General features: G+C 37.0%; 1 protein-coding gene across 1 annotated transcript; it reads left to right on the forward strand.

Annotated features, from left to right (window-relative positions):
* Nucleotides 1-101: 101 nt before the first annotated feature.
* On the forward strand, nucleotides 102-19,539 carry LOC138141515 (ecto-NOX disulfide-thiol exchanger 2). Its single transcript, XM_069062240.1, has 8 exons — nucleotides 102-256; nucleotides 308-646; nucleotides 1,681-2,150; nucleotides 2,202-2,393; nucleotides 2,445-2,628; nucleotides 16,595-16,701; nucleotides 18,660-18,842; nucleotides 18,895-19,539. The coding sequence occupies exons 1-8, from the start codon at nucleotides 226-228 to the stop codon at nucleotides 19,414-19,416; spliced, it is 2,028 nt and encodes a 675-aa protein (XP_068918341.1). The 5' UTR covers nucleotides 102-225; the 3' UTR covers nucleotides 19,417-19,539.
* The last annotated feature ends 35 nt before the right edge of the window (nucleotides 19,540-19,574 follow it).

The raw sequence follows: 19,574 nt of genomic DNA on the forward strand, positions 1-19,574 counted from the left end.
TAATTACTCGCGTTCTCGACCCACCATTAAAAGTAATTCCGTTTGCTTCAATAAAATTTTAAATTCAGGAAAAGAAATAAAATCGATCACGTGACCGCATCCGCCATGATCGTCCAAACTCGGACATCCTCGTCCTTCTGTCTATTTTTGGCAAGTTTTGGCTAGTCAATAAAAAATGAAGTGTTTAATGTTGTGGAATTTTTTCGCACAAATCGCCCTTTGAAGATGAGTTTTCAGTTCAACAATCAAGCTCTAGGTGAGCGAGACGTTCTTCTTAAGTTTAGACAAATGTTTCATTTAATTTAAGGAAATGGAGCTATTATGCCTGCTGGAGGGCAGTCAGCGTTCGTCCCGTCAGATCCCAACGATTTCAGCTTATTTTCTGCCGGTCTAAACGATTCTCCTTTGGAATTCAACATGAACAAGAATAAAACAGCGATGCCAAGATCTGCAGATGACAAAGATGACTCTAGTTTAAGCCCGACAGATAAAAGAGACAGGCGTCGCGTCGAAAGAAGGGACCGTGACAGGAGGGACACTGAGAAGTCTCGAGATGATTCAGACTCAAACATGTCAAGTTCTCAAGATGTCATTCCTATTCAGAATGGTTCCAGTTTGGGGCCTAACATGTGGGGAGGCATGATGGGTAAGTGCTAATAAAATGTTTATGGTATTAGGAGCTATAAAAAATATGTTATCTTTAATATAAGGACAGCGATAAAATTAATTTAATGAGGACCAAAAAAAAACAACACTTTTATTCATATCCTTTTTATTTTTCCATTTAAGGTTGAAAGAAATTCCTAAAAAGAATATTATGTTTACAAAAAGGTGATAGATAAATATGTTGAAATACTGTAAAAAAAAAAGAAACTAAGTAAGCCATGGCTATCATGTTTCAGTTGGCACCCCTAGTTGTATTATTAAAATGTCTAATCCACGATTTAAAAAAGCGCTGTCAACCAAACTATGACAGACGGTATTTTTAACTTTAAGTTTATGTCTGTAAAAAAACGGCATTCTTTAAATATAAAAATTAATAATCCTTATCAAAGGCGGTGTATGTTAAATTTGATTTTTTTTACTACATAATCAGAAAACTCAAGTTAACCTTATTTATGTGATCCACGACCGTTTTGTATTATAACCGGCTTGTTCATTTCGTTAAAAATGCATTAAAATATTTGCGAGAAAGAGCCCATTTTCCGCCAATGAGGGCGCCACAAAACGGGCGCTTCACGCTTAAATAATAATTAATACGCAATATAACAAAGAACAATAACAACTTCCAACACTAAACACAAAAACAACGAACAATAAGGAAAAGATTCACGAATTAAATTTCAAAGCAGCAAAAAACAAAGGGCCGTATGATTTCCCTTTCATTAAGGTTAAAGAACGTCGTTAAATTGTTTTGTCTCTGTCTAACATAGTGTTTGGCATATACTCTCACTTTGTCTTCAATGTAGCTAATGAAAGGCTTAACGAACGAGAAATCATACGGCCCAATGAGTTTTTTTACTTCAAATTCAAAATGTCATTTGAACAAGAAAAATTCTTGGTGACAAAAACTTAAGATGAATAATATCCCCAAAAAGCGCCCGTACACTAGCGCTCTGTGGGGATCACTCAAACTACACTCTTGAACAGGCCGGTTCCTAAATTTTTCGATATTTCAAGGAATGGGCTATCCCATGGTCGGCATGAACATGATAATGGACCCCAACATGATATCGATGAACAACTACGGCATGATGCCCCCCATGATGGCGCCAGACCCCAACATGATGACCCCAGACCCCAACATGCTCATAAACCCAGTGAAAGAAATAATCCACTGCAAGTCCTGTACGCTGTTCCCGCCAAACCCCAACGCTCCCCCTCCCACGACCCGAGAGAGGCCCCCCGGCTGCCGGACGGTGTTCGTGGGGGGTCTACCGGAAAACATGACTGAGGAAATAATCGCGGAAGTATTCGAGAGGTGCGGGGAGATCACCACTTTAAGACTGAGCAAAAAGAATTTTTGCCACATTCGCTTCGTTTACGAAGCTTCAGTTGACGCTGCAATATTTTTATCAGGATATAGAATCCGAATCGGCTCAAATAGCGACACGCCAAATACCGGCCGATTACACGTAGATTACGCTCAGGTAATCCGATTAAATTGTTGTAGATTAGTAAATCACTGCAGATAATTTAAGGCCAGAGATGATCAGTACGAGTGGGAGTGCAGACAGCGGCAGTTGCAGCGTGAGCAACGCCACCGCGAAAGAATGGAAGAGGAGAGGTTGAGGCCGCCGTCGCCGCCACCCGTCGTACACTACACTGACCACGAGGCCATTGCCATTTCGGAAAAAATCAAGCAGGACGATACGTTCACCAAAGCCGTTTTGGTACAGTCCAGTTCAGTTTAAAATATCTCATGGTGCGAAAGGTATTTGCAGGTGGTCATAACGTGGCTAGAGAGGGGTGACTGCAACAAAAGAAATGCCAATAATTTCTACTCCATGATCCAGTCAACGAATTCCCACGTGAGAAGATTGCTCAACGAGAAGAGTCAGTACGAAGAAGAGCTGAAGAAAGCCAAAGAGATCATGAAAGGTCGGATGCAAGGGATCTTATTACAATGTAAGTACGATTTATTTTATCTTGTCAAATTCAGCAAGTTTTAGTAAGTATACGAGATAGATCAGGAATTTTGTGCGACACTTCGTTTCGAAGGTGTACATGCACATTAATAATTGGTGTATAGGAAATCTGATAAATATGTCTATCGCGAAATGAGGTTTCCTTTGTGTGTTTTAATAGTCTTTTATGCAGGATTGGATAACAATTTATTGCGAATTTAAATTAGGAAAGCAAGTTGAATACAAGAACGAATTAAATTATTTTAATTAATTTCATTACATAATGTGATAAGATAACAGCAGGGAAATTAAATCGTTTAGATTGTGCCGTACACAAAAAGTATCATGTTTAGAGGTAGTTTACACCACATCTTTGTAATGATTTTTTAAGATTCAAGATTAACCAACAGGCCATTTGCAAGAACTCCGAGTTGGGTAGTTGAAATAATGTTTGAGATAAAATGAAAACTAAGGGCCAGTTTACAGAAAGAGAATTAAATATTTAATTCGAATTAAATTTTAATGCGCGATTAACCCATGAATCCGAAACTTCGATTGGTTCAATCTGATCACGTGTTCAGTTAATCTCGCATTTGATTACGATTACCTTAATTTCGCTTTTGTAAACTGGCGCTAAGAGTGTTAATCGCGTATCGTGGGTAAGGAAGCGCGGAATAATTTAAGAATCGTTTATAAATCAAATCGTTCCTGGCATATTTTAAATTAATTTTCATTCATTCTGATACACTATGCTTGCACACATTTGTTAATTTCTTACAGAAAACTACCCAGTGTGCTACACCACCGTCTCCTGTTGCGTGACAACTATCATTTTTGTTGTTATTGATTGCAACAACGTCCATTTAAGCACTTACACATTTTCCGATAATCATAGTCCACTCTTAATGGTTGAAACTCGTTAAGTATGTGGTTTCAACCATTGCGTGCACGTGACAGCTGTCGGGAATTAAGATAGAAAGCTATAAAATCGACCCAGCCTAGCTATGTAGGCTATTGACTCCCGTGTCTAGAGTTACCCTATTGAGATCGTTAGATTAAATTAACACATCCAACTGTAATTACGGCATAATAATTTTCTGTGTTAGGCAGAAACTTTCCAGACCAAGATAATGCACAAAATCACAAGTTGAATGACCTGCAAATTTTGGAAACTCTTTCAATTCTGCTGTACAGTCGCGAGCAATAAATTTTGGTCGGCAATTGGTGCGATTCTGTTTTAAAATTTACCGATATTGCTATATAACAATGTTGTAGTTGCTATGATATGAAGTTTATTGGTTGCATCTATGCAAAATCAATGATGTTCAATAACAATATTGCTAAATTTTGCAACAGAATCGCACTGAATGTCATTCCTTGACGCAATGGAAAATACTCCATTGTAAAACGGTCGTAAATATCAGAACTTATCATCATGTTGTATAACATAAATTTTCATTTTTTTCTTATTCTTTTGACACTTCGTTGTCATGGGCATAATCAAGTAGGGGATTTTTTTTAATTTGTGACAATCTAACCAAATTTTAAATGACATTGACGACCAAAATCTATTGCTCGCGACTGTACATAAAAAATATGTACAAAATGTCAAATTTGACATTTGTAAATCGTCTTTTAAAAATAATCAGGTATATTCTCACAAGGAAAATTACCTCTTACTGTACCCCCGAAACCTAGATCTATTTTTTTTATATGTTGTAGCTCATACCAGTGTTAAAAAGTGCAAAAATTGAATATGTATACCACGGTACTCGTGTAATTATTGCCCTCGCTGCACTGGTGCAATAAACCTCCACTCAGGAGGAAAAGTTGCACTTTAATCCCTTGTCATATAACATAATAGAGCTGGTGTCAACTGTCATGATCGATGACCTTGACAAAAGCTGCGCGAAGGCAGAGCCCAATTTCAATAAGTGAAACGTAGAAACATCGGTCGTTTGGTTAGAATTTTCAGGGTGGCGCCAAATTTGCATTTTACACTGTCGAACGGTTTGGCTTAGAATGCCGGACATTATTTAGGGACCTGTCGCTAAATAAATATCAACATAAATTAGCCCACAAATCTGTAAAGCGTGATAAAATGGTACCAATGTTTTTAGTTCGAATAGTAAGGCCGCTTCGGTACGCATTTTGGTTTCTGCGTCATCGGTCATCGAATACTTTTATGACCTAGGAGGCTTTTTTCTTAAATTTATATTGGCAGTAAAAGTTATCGGCATTTTATATCTGACAGTTTATGTTTATATTGGTAATGCCATTTTAACAAATATGTAATACAAAAATTCGAAATTGTTCAGTGTTAAATATGCTGCCAAGTTAAGTGATTCTGTCAAAACTATATAAATAAAGTACCCTTACTCATCATCGCCAACATAAATTTTAAAAAACCTTCTAGAGGATAAAATTATTCAAATATATACCGAGTGATTGTCATGCCCGTTTGCACAGTCGTACTAAGCAATGCTTAAGTATTGCAATCACATTGTTGCATTGCTTGGTACGACGGTGCAAACGGGCATTAATGATTGAGACAAATTTAGTGGGTTGGTACTCCCGAATAATTGGTACTATTGCGAGCACGGAATTTGACTGATATATGTATAAGATGTAAAATAGGCTTTAAGTGCTAGATGTATTAATAAAGTAGAGTATAAAATGTTACTTCTGGACCAGGACATTTGGCGTCTTAAAAAACAAGGCAGAATCTTACAAATTTAGCTGTTTGCCCAAAAGCAAACAACCGAAAAAGGCCTTAAACCTCTCAAAGAGCATTAATTTTTATCCACCCCAAAAGTACCCAAATATGTGTAGACCACCAAAAATTGGGCACACGAAAAAACCGTTAAAATCTCCCAAAATAATGCAAAATTACCTCAAAAACGCCCTAAAAAACTAACAAAATACCATGTTTTTACACACCCCAAAATGGCTTTTTACTTCTGGACCAGAACATTTGGCATCTTAAAAAACAGGGTAGAATCTTACAAATGTAGCGGTTTTCTCAAAAGTAAACAACCGAAAGAGGCCTAAAACCCTTCAAAAAGCATTAATTTTTATTCACTCCAAAAGTACCCAAATATCTGTAGACCACCAAAAATTGGGCACACGAAAAAACAGGGTAGAATCTTACAAATTTAGTGTTTTCCCAAAAGTAAACATCCGAAAAAGATCTAAAAAACTTACAAAATGCCTTGTTTTCAAGCACCCCAAAATGGCTTTTTATTTCTGGACCAGGGTATGTGGCATGCGGAAAAATCATTGAAAACAACTCAAAATAAAACATAATTACTTTAAAGGCAACCAAATATTCTTCAAAAATCGATAATTTTTTATTCACTCCAAAAGTACCCAAATTATCTGTAGACCAACAAAAATTGAGCACATTAAAAGACAGGGTAGAATCCTACAAATTTAGTGTTTTCCCAAAGTAAACAACCGAAAAAGATCTAATAAACTTAAAAATGTCTTGTTTTTAAACACCTCAAAATGGCTTTTTATTTCTGGACCAAGGCATTTGGCGTCTTCGAAAAACAAGGCAGTACCCTAAAAATTTAGCTGTTCAACACCCCAAAATGGCTTTTTATTTCTGGACCAAGTTTTTTTGATGTTCTCTATGGCACTTTTTTTAACATTACACAGGGAATTTTGGTACGCCTTTTTATTTAAAATTTCTGTTATTGTCTGTGGTATATTTATTGTTGGCTCAAATGGGTGCGCTATACTATTTCTAGGATTTATGACTTGTTCTAAGTCTTTATCTAACTGGTCCAGTGTTAGATCAATCAATGTTAATTTCGACGTTATCTTAATAAACCGGCGCTCTTCGTCCTCTGTTTTTGTAATATTTACTAAATTTTTTAAATGTTTCATTCGGACCTAAAAAATAAACTTTATATCGACATAGATACATAAGAACCAATATAGAAATTAGAAAGATTAATTGTATAAAAAAATCCAATTTCTTAAAGATGTGCCATACATATACCCTCAGTGCACCCATGCTATGTATTCTTAAACCCTTTGATCAAAGTTATAAATCTGTTTCAAAATCAAAAATCCACCAACACTGCATTCTACCTCGAAAATACAACCGACAACGTTGCCAACTTTTTGTTTTTAGTGTGTTTGCAAGTGTCGGAAAAAGTGGGGTTATGAAAGAAAACTGTTGACAGTCGTTTTGGTCCTAGTTCATCGTGTTTTTTATTCCCATTTTATTATTTCACTCAAAAGGTATGATATGGTATATAGCTACCATCTTTTTGTACTTACATATATACCATTCACGATGTTTTGGCATAAGGGGAGGCTATGATTTCATTTTTTAACGTTGGATACATGTTTGATTTCTGTCATCTCTGCTGTCACTAAAGTGCCTGACATGCGGACCTATCAAAATGAACGTAACATGTTGCCGAATTTACCGTAATCATAATTAAGCGACTTTAAGACGTATTGATGGTGTTTGTATTAGACTGCAGAACATATTTTCAGTAAGTTACAATGAAGTCAAGTTTTTTTTTGTGTATAAATTGAATCGTAGGTGAGTACTTACAAGAAAAAAATGTAACACGGATAGTGAAGGAAGAAACAACGACCCAATTGAAATGGCACAGGGGTTTTGTAAGACCTATTATAACTTCGCGATAGAGTTGTGAATTTATGGCTTGAGTCTATTTTGAAATGTACTCCTGAAATTTGCCAATATTTTTGTAGATATTGTGAACAACTTATTTCGGAAGATTGGGCAAAATTAATGTGAAATCTTTCATTTGAAAACGTTTTTCCTTTAATAATTAAATTAGGAGAATCTGACTCGGAATTTGATTGGGATTTTTAAGCAGGTAATGATGATTCAGAATTTTGTAATGAAATTATGGGAGTTGAATAGTTTTCTTTTTTATCATAGACGATGGGTGTGTAAATAATTTGCAGAAAGATTCGAATAAAGTAAGGCTTAATAAGTAGGTACAAGATTTTATACAATCTAGTTATAGGAATGTTTTGCTTAAAATGAAAAATTCATTGAGAAGTTACTAACTGGTTGGTTAAGACACTGTATATGTAGGTGGATTATCTAAGTGGTGCATAAATTAACAGGAGCCACTTCGTCTTTCGGTCCCGGTCCCAACTACATATTCTGTAGTCTGTTCAAGTCAGTTTCCTGTTTTGTTAAATTGGATTAAAAATGTGTGAGTATTGTTCTATTACAAACTAGTAAAACTGACAACAATGCACTAGACTATGACGCAGTTTATAACCTCAAACTTAAAAAAACATAACCTAATTCAACAGACAACTTTACTGCCAACTTAAATGCACTTTTTCCATGGCCTCCCCTTATGCCAAAACATCGTGAATGGCATATAATAATTATTTTGTGTTACGTAATAAACTCAACAGTTCGATCACAGATTACTTATACCAGATCGGACACTCTTGTCGGAACCTTTGATGAATTGCATTCGCCGTCAATGACCTTCACTAGCGTGGCCCTTTAAACGGGTTACTGCTGTTGTTGCCATATTGAACAATATGTCAGCGATACAGTGTTGCAATGGTCGCAGATTTAAAATAAAAAAAATGAAAAAAAAAAACCTGAAGTCTAATTCCACAGGTTTATTCGAAACGTCGCGTCGGAGTGTTAAAAGACAGGTTTAAAAATATTTTTTAATCAAAATATGCTTAGACAATAGCGAGAGAAAGAGTCCTCCCTCCTTAACATTTTAAACTTATATACTACCCCCATTCCCAATATTTCACCCCCGTGGCCACGTACATAAAAATGTTGCCAGGCCAGGGAGATGACCATTATTTATGGTCATAACAACTATCACACCACTGTGTTTTCCACCACTTGGGCCGGAAGGGGTGAGGTGTTTTCGCATCATCTTCCACGTGGACATCCACGTCGACTTGACGACGACGAATTGTTTTGCATTAGTCGAAGATTTTGTTACAGATATTATGCTAAACAAAAGTGCGAATACTGCGATAAAGCAAGGATAGATCGAAATTGTCATCAGACGCCGACGGTTTTTCTCGCTACGGATTTTCACATAGCACATGATCCGAACATGTACGATGTACTCGTATATTATTTTGGGACAAGCGGCAGTGCTGCGCATGCCTACGGGACTTTTAAATTGGTTAATATTCTATCCTTTTTAAATTTCTTAACATCTCTCTCGAGTGTCCGATCTGGTATAAGTAATCTGTGGTTCGATGTCAAATTTTGGCGGGACGTTGAGCCAACCCAAAAAAATGAAATTTATTCTAGGGATTTCTTTGTTTCTGCCAACAAAATTCAACAGGTGGTGGATTCTACCTCGAAAATACAACCGACAACGTCGCCAACTTTTGTTTTTAGTGTGTTTGAAAGTGTCAGAAAAACGTGGGGTTATGAAATAAAACTGTTGACAGTCGTTTTGGTCGTAGTTCATCGTGTTTTTTAAATTCTTCGAAGCACTTAATGAACGCTCACTTTAATTTAGCGGTTAAAAGATTCCTTGTTTTTCGAGGCATTTTTATAATGTGATATTTGTGACACACTGAAGGTCAAATTTTGGCGGAAGGTTGGGCCAACCCAGAAAAGTGAAACTTATTCTAGGGATTTCTTTTTTTCTGCCAACATAATTCAACAGGTGGTGGATTTTTGATTTTGAAACAGATTATACCATTTTTTTTTTCAATATACGGTTGGCTTAAAAAAAAACGGGAACTGTCAGAAAAAGTTCTGTCAGATTTTATTAAATTTTTGTAGTTTGAAACGGCCTTTTAGAATTTAGGTTAAAAAACTCCACTTATGTTTCAGAAATACTACTGTCAAACAGGTACAAATTGACATAAACTGACAAATTAAATTTCCAATGCACATTAGGTCAAATTTTATTTCCCGTTTTTTTTTAAGCCAACTGTACACGACTAAATTTGACAAATTTAGTAACTTTTACAGTTTAATTGCAGCTTTTTTTTGCCTATTGTAAATCACGATGTCAGTCCAAAATGTCAGTTTGACGCCTTGTACAGAAATTGTTCAGGATTTTCAAATATAACGTTTAATCGATTAAAAAGGGCCTTTACGGACATTATATTCATAGCAAGGTTAGTTTTCTACAGATACTTACTCTTTAAGATTAAATTTTGATTGTGGTTGTGTTCACCCGCAAAAGGACTGGATTCATTTTGTATTTGGTCGTTGGGTAAATATTTCGTTAAAGGCTTACCTTCTATTCCTCAAAATTTAGCTAAATACACACAGATTATTCTATTTTGTGTGGATATCTGCAGGTTGTATTAGTTTTTTGCTTTTCGCTCTATATATGAATCTGTCAAAATTTGAAAATTCTGACATTGGTCGTCCACGCGCCGTCCATTGCCAACAATTTAAAAAAATACTGTCAAGCAAAAGTAATTTGTAAAACTTGACAAATCAAAATTCCCAATTAGTTGTGTATATTGAAAAAGGATATGGTTTATAATGGAATTTACCCACTCAAAGCCAACATTTTGCTAAAATCCTACAAAAAGAAACTTAAAAATAGTGTTAGTTTTAGAAACAATGGGTCATGCATAAAGCATTAGCAAATGCTTTTACTTGTATTAGTGAGAGATAGAAATACATCGACTCTATTAGATAGAATAAGACAAATATATAGTATAAGCAAATGATTATTCTTATGCATACTACCCAATACAACAGAACTTCACATAACATACAAAAACGTAAATAGGCATGCAGATAATTTAATAGCCAACTGATATGTAATTATGAGCTGCTTAAAGATTTTTTTAAGGCTATCAAAGTTAATATACCTTAATATCATATACGTTTGATGTTAAATTAAAATTGTAACAAATTACATACAATGGCGACCTAGTCGTCAACGAAAGAATTAAGAACATTATGTTATTCGGTAAGACCGGACAGTCTACCAGATTATTGATAAGTTTAAATATTAGAGAAATTCAAAGTAACATGTCTCTTTTCTAATAAAGGCTTTAAAATCTAGTTAATATCTTTGAATTTTGAATAAGTTATAGAATTATTTGAGAGTTCAAACATTTTACGTAATTTTCTGAAAGGGTAAATTCAAATTTAGTGCTGTCAAACCAAAATCCATACCCAATTTTGAAAACGTGCAGAATCCATACAATACAGTTTTCAACAAAAATAAAAAATACGGGTCAAATAATTTTGTAAGAGCTAGTTATGGTACAATTTTTTTTCACTTATTCTAGGACACCTGTATAATATGCCCAGCCCATAACAACACAAACATTATGGGCCGGTTTTTCAAGCGATGATTAACATTTTGATTATCTAATCATTACTTCTTGATTAATTTCAAATTAATCATGGATAGCGTTTTTCAAACCAAAATTCAATTATGATTAGCTAATTAAAAATTAACTGAAAGCTTGTTACGTTGGTATTAACTTTTCTGTCAAATTTGACAACTTGGTGGTTTGTGATTTGTAACAATTTCAAATTTAGGTAATTGTTTACTTTAGCTACTTGTGGACACCCTTAGGGAGTCCTCCTACATCGTTTCCCACCACTCAAACCTTGTGCAAATGCCGTTGTTTTTCTTTCTTGTTGTGTTTCAAGGTCGCATCATTGATCAATGTCTAAAGGGCAAGGAACATTCATTTGCACAAGGTTTGAGTGGTGGGAAACGATGTAGGAGAACGCCCTGCGGCTGTCTAGCCAGAAAAAACGCGAAAATTCCACAAATACCTAGGTAAAGTAAACAATGACCCAAATTTGTAATTTTGGTTCATCCTAATTTCCGCATTTTCTCCACCTACTGATTGTATTTCTACAGTCTATGCCCCTATAATACAATTAGAAAATCTTGCTATGTTAAAGAGAAATAAGTGAGAACAGAGTCAATTGCTTTTATTGTGCCCTAACAATTGGGTATCAATCTCTAACCATTTTACCAAGGATAATTACATCCATAAAGCAATTGACTCTGTTCTCACTTATTTCTAGAAGTACTATAAAAAACTTTTGTTTACATTCGTTAATTTCATTTCGGTTTGGGGGGATTTTAATATAATTTGGACGCAACGCCGCTAGAGCTCTACTTGTGTACACCACAAGTCTCCAGCCACGCTCCTATTGCATAAAATCGCAGACTAAAAAGCAACTGATTTTGAGGCGATAGACAGTCATTTCTGAAATAAAAATTTTGCTGGTATTTTAACCCCTGAATTTGATGCAGACTACTCCACAACACTCATCGGTTAGTTTGATAGGAAATAGCTTCTTCTATTTCTTCTAACAATCTTTCTACTGTTCGCGAACACAAACGAAAGCGACTAAAAAAATCTTTTTGATCCCATTCTTCGAAGTGATTGGGCCTAAAGCGTATAGTTTTTGGCCTTCGTGACTCTTCATCACTACTATAAGCATTAACGTCATAAATATCATCAATCATTATTCTTTGCTCATGGTTTTACTATTTTAATAATAAATTTTCAATAAATCGGCAATGTCACTTTTGACGTTAATCATTAAATTCCGATTAATTCACAGAACATCGTATGATTAAGTTAATCAAGAATTAACATGAACTTTTTTGTTAATCATAGGTTGAAAAACGGTAACATTGTGTTAATTACAAATTAAACCTTAATCAAAAATTAATCATCGATTGAAAAACCGGCCCTATATGTATGTAATTTTATTCCACCTGTCGGTTGCAAAAAATGTGACTGTAAAACTTTTCTTTAAATACATTGGCCACTTCACCCATTTCTAATTGGCCAATTCTAACTTCGAAATCCCGGTTCACTTTTTCTTGTATTTCTACCTGCTTCCTGAATATTTGTTGTTGATTATCCAATTGTCGGCAAAACATTTCTTTTTGATTATCCAATTGTCCGCAAAACATTTCTTTTTGATTATCCGATTGTTCTTGTCGATGCTTCACTTGATTATTAAGCATTTCTATTTGCTTTCTGAATATTTCTTGCTGCTGACAACACCATCGTTTATCTAGCTTCACATGCTGCAGTGTTCTGATTTTTTTAGTCAGTTTTGTTAGTATTATTGACATTATTTCCTACAACAAAAAAAAAAGAACGTAAGTAGTTATTTAACATTCATGTTATGGAAGTGAACGAAAAACAATGAAAACAAATGGTTAAGTGGTTGCTGTAAACTTTGTTGTAGAATTTAATATCTTTTATTGCCCTGTTCATATATTTTGATAGTGATTCGTTGGTGGCAATTTGAAAAATTGTCGCCTGTCTCTTTGCCACAAATGGCTTGAAAAATTGCATAATAAACGGTATTGAAGCACTGTTTCTTGGGGTGCACAGCAAAACCGTATCATTTGTTTTGGGTTGCGTATACAGGCCACCTTCGTCGTCTATTAGTGACGACAAAATCTTGATTGATTTCATCAAAAGTCTGGCGGACACATCAGAAAAGATTTTCACTTTCGGTGATTTTAATATGCCAGACTTGCTGTGGCCTTTGGACTCCAGCGGGCCATTCAGCAACTCATCTCAACTGATGGCGGATCTAATTATTAACAGCCACCTATGTCAACTCGTATCGGAACCCACAAGGTTCAGACTCAATCAGACACCATCCACTCTGGATTTAATCTGACCTGACCTGACCTGACCTGACCTGAGTCCAATTGGGATCTCAGATCACGTGACCCTGGGAATCGAGCTTCAGATCTATTCTTGTCCCAGATTGAAGACTGTTTCATTTGAGAGAACAGTGGTAGAATGAGCTGCCGTAAATCAGCATCTATCAGTTGTTGACTGGAAATCATTACTTTTCAAAACCACTTTGCAAGACACGATTGCGCAGCACACTACCAGAGTAACTTTTAAAAGATCATCAAAGAAGCCTTGGATCGACTCCAAGATTCTAAGGAAAAAACGGTCGTTGTGGCGTACCTTCAGGCGGACTGGGGCTGAGGCTGATTATAAGACCCATTGAACTTTTTCTAATAAACTTTCCACCACTATTAAGGAGGCTAGAACTGGATATGAGGCGAACATTGCTAATTCCAGAGATACCAAACACTTTTACAAGCACATTCGCACTCAACTGTCGGGTCCAGTGGGAACTCCACAGGTCAGAGATATTACTGGCTCCGTGACGGACAACAGTGATGTTGTCACCGACATTTTTGCCGATGTTTTTTCTAAAGTTTTCACGAAAGAATCACGGGGTCGGATCCCCGCCGTCCCTGGCCCGCCCAATTCCACTTTTCTCTCGGATATCGATTTTCTTGAAACAGTAGTGTGCGAGAAAATCAGGAAATTGAAGGTGTTAAGTCTCCAGGGCCTGACCTTATCACAGCCAAGGTTCTCTCAAACTGTGCAGCCGAGCTCAGTGTCCCCTTGTCTGTTTTGATGAAGCAGTCGTTTAGGTCGGGGGTTCCACCTCCGGACTGGAGATCGGCAATAGTGCGTCCCATATTCAAAAAAGGTGACAAATTCGACGCTGCAAATTATCGACCTGATAGTCTAACTTCCCTAGTGGTCAAGGCGATGGAGTCGATAATCTACGACCAGGTGGTTAGATTTCTTCTTGACTGTGGTTTAATTCCATGGCAGCAACATGGCTTTCTACCAGGTAAATCTATCCAGTCTAACCTTCTCGGCTGTCTGGCAGATTGGACTAGGGAGGTTGATAATGGCAACTCGGTGGATGTCCTGTATATGGATTTCTCAAAGGCTTTTGATCGGCGACGGCTAATCTACAAATTACAGCATCTGGGAATAACAGGAAATCTCTTGGCGTGGATCAACGCTTTCTTAAGCGAACGTACTTTTTGTGAAAAGGTGGGCGAGTCATATAGTCGCCCTGTCAGGGTACACAATGGGGTGCCGCAGGGTTCAGTGCTGGGACCCCTGCTTTTTATAGCCTATACTGCTGACCTTGGATACATATTGAGATCGCCTTTTGCAATGAATGCGATATCACAGTATACAACATAAGCAATCAAAATATGGCATTGGAGCAGGATCTCTTGGCCATTCATGACTGGTCCTGTGACTGGTTACTCCCCTTGAACTCTGATAAATGTGGCGTACTGCACATAGGTAACACTAACCCCAAACATACATATCACATCAACGGCAAGGAACTGGCCAGTTTTGACAACTATCGTGATCTGGGTGTTACAGTCTCCTTTGATTTGTCTTGGTCCAATCACATTCTAAAAATAACTAAGAAGGTCAACTCCATGCTGTTCCTTCTAAACAAAGTCTTCTGCAAAAGTAGTCCAGCAATATTTGCGAAACTGTACAAGACATATGTAGGGCCTGTCTTGGAATTTGCGAACTGTGTTTGGACTCCTGTTTTACAGCGGGATATTCAATTGCTTGAGTCGGTTCAGCGGAGAGCAACTAGAGTGCCGTTTGGCAGAAGCAGACCCCAGTATACAGTCAGGCTTTCTTTGATGGGCATTCCGAATCAGTCAGCTAGGCGTGTGAGAGGTGACCTCCTGGTAGTTTTTCGCGCCTTGTCCTCTGAACAATCCCCTATTAGGCCTCTGTTTACTCTGCACGAAGCGGGTCGCACACGTGGACATTCTTTGAAATTATTGAAGGACAGGTTTGTGACAACTGCAAGATAGTACTTCCTTACAAATAGGATTTTCGACCCATGGAATTCTCTTCCACCAGAGATGATTGTCAACTGTAAAACCGCTGATTTACATCGCAATTTTTTGAAATGACAAAAATGATGCCCGAAATTCCGTGTCCCTAACTGTACTGTCACCATATAATCTACGACCAAGGGTTAGAGACATTTAGGTTGTCCACTGCAAAAATAATATTGGCAGATATGGTACAACTTAATACTTAAACTAATAAAAAAAAAAAAAGTCGTTAAAGTAATGGTAATTAATTTTTTCTTCAAACGTCCGTAAATTAAGACATTATCCTGCTGCATTGATAATGCTAAAGTGTCACTTCATTGTCATGGCATATAACGAGGTGACCAGCGTCCGTGAAGTCATTATCTCCGCTGAGAGCGTCCGTGAAGTCATTATCTCCGCTGAGGAGCGTCCGTGAAGTAAACTAGCTAAATCATTTGAAATTCCTACCTGGTTTCTTAACATGTCTTAAATAATTTGTTATGAAGGTCACTGCGTTCGGCAGCCAATCTACCGGCCGCAGCACATAATACTCCATTTTTGCTCCTCATAACATAATATACTATTTTCTCCAATCTTGTGTATTTCTACCTGAATTTTTCTAGGTGTTGTCTGTTTTATTCCCATCGGTATCATCTTTATAACATGTTACATAAAGATATCACCAACTCGACGTATTTGTTAGTGATTTACATATAAGGAACTTCATGGTTTTATCAGTATTCAACATATTCACAGAGTAATAAAAGATCATTTTTACACACACACGTTGACGAATAAACAAGAGAATCAGTTGATAAATAATTGTGGATAATAGATTTTTTTGTGTAATAGCTTAATTTTTGTGATTGTGCTAACCCATTTTTTGTATCTCTTGTTTTTGGTACCTACGTGAGCCACTAAAAAATTCCTTTTGCGGTAGACATGTTTGTCCATATCATTATTATTAACCAAAATCTAGTTGTAATCCATAATTGATGGTCGTTTAGCAAATATTGTTAGGATGTGATTAAATTGAGTGGCTTTGAAGCACAAAATTGCTCATGAAATCTTGGTGGATTTCACGAGAAAGAAGCGATTTAATCACGCACATGCAATATCTATTATATGTATGGTAAAGTATGTACATCCATATACTGTACCCGCTCCGAGTAACTGGAAGATCCTCCCCGAATGTCGGACGGTAATGGAGAGCGCCAGCAGACACACGTCGGCGTGTGTCTGTCGGACAAAAGGATACAGTATAATTAAATATAGTATGGTCATCATGGTTCTGTGGTTTAATTTATATTTGCGTGTGCCTGTTAGTCAGTCAAATTGAGCGATTGTTCGTGGCGGCCTGTCACAAGAAGGTTTGGGACCATTTCACCAAAGCTCAAAGAAAGAATATTGAGACTTGGAAAAAGCTGTCCATGGTACGTACCACCTTGGATCACACAGAACTGGTTTTGAATTCGTTTCGGTAAAGTCGGTCGCACAATTACGGCCCAGATTTCGTAATTTTGCCGGCCCAACCGTTTTGTCTCGTCCAAGGTTTGCATGTAAATAGCATAGTTGATTGTTTTCTACTAATGTCAATACAATATACCCGTACATATTTGTCGTAAACGAAAACAATACCTATACCGAGAAACCTTTAATCAATCTGAATTATTGTAAAAATTGTTCTGTAAGGTAAGTCAAGGTAAGTTCGAAACTGCAAAAATCTTGGTCAGACCGTCGTAGGAAAATCACCTAATACTATGGTTTCTAGAAGATTCAGCACAAAAAATCATTAATTATTATTCATTATACAGTACATTTTGACATTCAGTAATCGGCGAAATGGATTTGTAGGTTTAGTCAAAAGGACAGCTTTGGTTTTACGACTGTCGGTTCATTTTCGCTGAAAAGTAACACCAGGTGAGGTGACACTTTGTAAATATTGTAGACGTTTCTGTCGGTCCCGAACTTATCGTGGCTTCGTCGACTGTTGCTCCTTTTTCGTTCTTCGTGTGGTAGGTACTTTTAGAGATTTTTTTTTCAAGACATCAAAACGACAATTTAAGAATTTAAGATGACACGACTTTGTAGCAGTTCATGGGACAGGTAACTAGTACAAGAACAGGTCAAAATTGTCAAAATTTGAATATTTTTTAACTCGGCAGATGTTCAGCAAATGACGAGGGTTCAAAAGGTTGTCATCGTTCACCAAGGTATCGATAGTCGTCCTTGTACATATCCTTAAAATAGGTAAAATGAAAAACGAAATTTTTCGAACAATGTGAGAATTTGTTTCATCAACTAAGTCGGTCCGCAATGATTAATCTTGTTGTTGAAAGTAATGTTTCTAGAATCACAGATTTAGAGACGTTGCTAAGTCAGTTCTATTCAAAAACTGTAAATGTACTCTCGTGTCAAAAATGGATTAGGTACTCCCTAGGATTTAGGGATATTCATTACTAGGTTGCCATAAATTTGGTTAGGTTGGTGGCCATGTGGTTTCTGGTGACAAACAAAAGATATCCCAAAAATGTAAGACAGCAAATTAATTGTAACAGTTGTAAATGACTAATTTCTCGCTAAGTGATAGATGATTTTTCGTTTCACAATCAATTTTGGTTACTGGCGGCATATTTATTTGGATTTAATCTCTCAATTCAAAGTAACCAACCTTAGGCATTCAAAATAACTTTTGAAAATTCTAGTTACACACAACATGAAAAACGTTATTTCCCTAAAAGTTCGAATTCTAGGGAGTAATCCATTTTTGACACGGGAGTATTTTTTTTTTTTTTTAATATTTTATCGCATTGATTTTGTTATTAAAAAAATGAATATAATATTGCCAAAATGAAGTGTTTTTTTTTTAACTGACACGAAAGCTGACTTTATTGTTGAAACTTTTCTTGTATAGGACGTAACGAAAACTTTTAAGGACCCGGACCATCCATCCACATTTCTGGCGCACCAAATTTTACAAAAAATACAAATCAAGATTCTGAAAAGTAAAACTAACAACAAAATATAGTGAAGGTTAGTGCTCCGTTTAATTATTTTAATCGAATTACGTTTCCTACTTTGTGAGTTCTCTCGCCCAAATTCGCGTCAACGTTTTCGAATTAGCGCACCTAAAAAAATGTAATTGATGATAGTACTTAGTGAACCTACTTGGTAGTCGATTTGTGGTAAGTTGTAACGTGAAACCAAAGTTGTCCTCTCTGTTATCGTGTTTCTGTGCGACATGCGACCGAAGAAGTAAAACCTTTGTGAAACTGCACTGTATAAAGGTTTACAATTTTTTGTTTGAGATGGCATCATTTTGTTTTGTGTACGTAGTTTGAAAGTAAAGATCGTTCGATTCCGGAAGGCCGTAAAACAGGTGTGTTTATAGGAAATCAAAAATGTGCAACTCGACGAACCGAGCAATGACAAAGCGGACGACGAGATGGACGTGTCGGACGAAGACGAACCCACAAAGAAGAAACACCGAACCGACTGCATAAGCGAGGAGAGGAACAACCTGAAAGACGAAAATGAGAGCCTCCGCTGCCAGATGGAAGCGTACAAGAACGAAGTAAGTGCTCTGCGGTTCGGTGTAACCCGAGTTTATTATTTTTGTCGGTCAGGTGGAAGTCCTGAAAGTCGACTACAAGAAGGAGCTGGACGACAAAGACAAGCAGTTCAAGATGCTCCAGCAGACGCTGCAGGGCATGCAGCAGCAGCTGATCGAGGCCAAGCGCAAGCAGACCGAAGAAGAGGCCAAGGTGAAGGAGCTGCACGCGAAGATAAAGCAGCTGGAGACGAAACAGTCGAGCGAAAAGGACGTCATAACGCTCGACGACAGCGAGAGCAACCAGGCCGAGAGCACCTCCACTTCGGAGTCGACGGTCGACGTCCAACGGTTGAACGAGTGCGATGCCAAATTAGTCGGGATCGTGTCGGCGTTTTTGAACGTGCACCCCTTCGGCGCCGGGTTGGACTACATCTGGTCGTACGTCAGCAAATTGGAGACCAACATACGGCCCTCGGACATCGAATTGTTGATGAATAGGTTTCCGACTGTTTTCAAGCAGGAGCTGGTGGGTATTGGAGCCAACATTGAGCGCAGGTGGATGTTCAACGCGTACAATCCGGCGCCCACAAATTGACTAGAATTGTTCTAATCGAACGGAAATATCATTCTCGTTAGTACACAGTTGTGTGCGATTTTTGATCTTTCGATAGAATTTCTATTATTTATTTATTGTTCAATAAAAATCGTCGATAGAGAAGTTTTGTTTCTTTCACTTGACAAAAATTTTAATAT

Source organism: Tenebrio molitor, chromosome 1 (genome assembly GCF_963966145.1).
Source record: "Tenebrio molitor chromosome 1, icTenMoli1.1, whole genome shotgun sequence".
NCBI classification, from domain to species: Eukaryota; Metazoa; Arthropoda; class Insecta; order Coleoptera; family Tenebrionidae; genus Tenebrio; species Tenebrio molitor.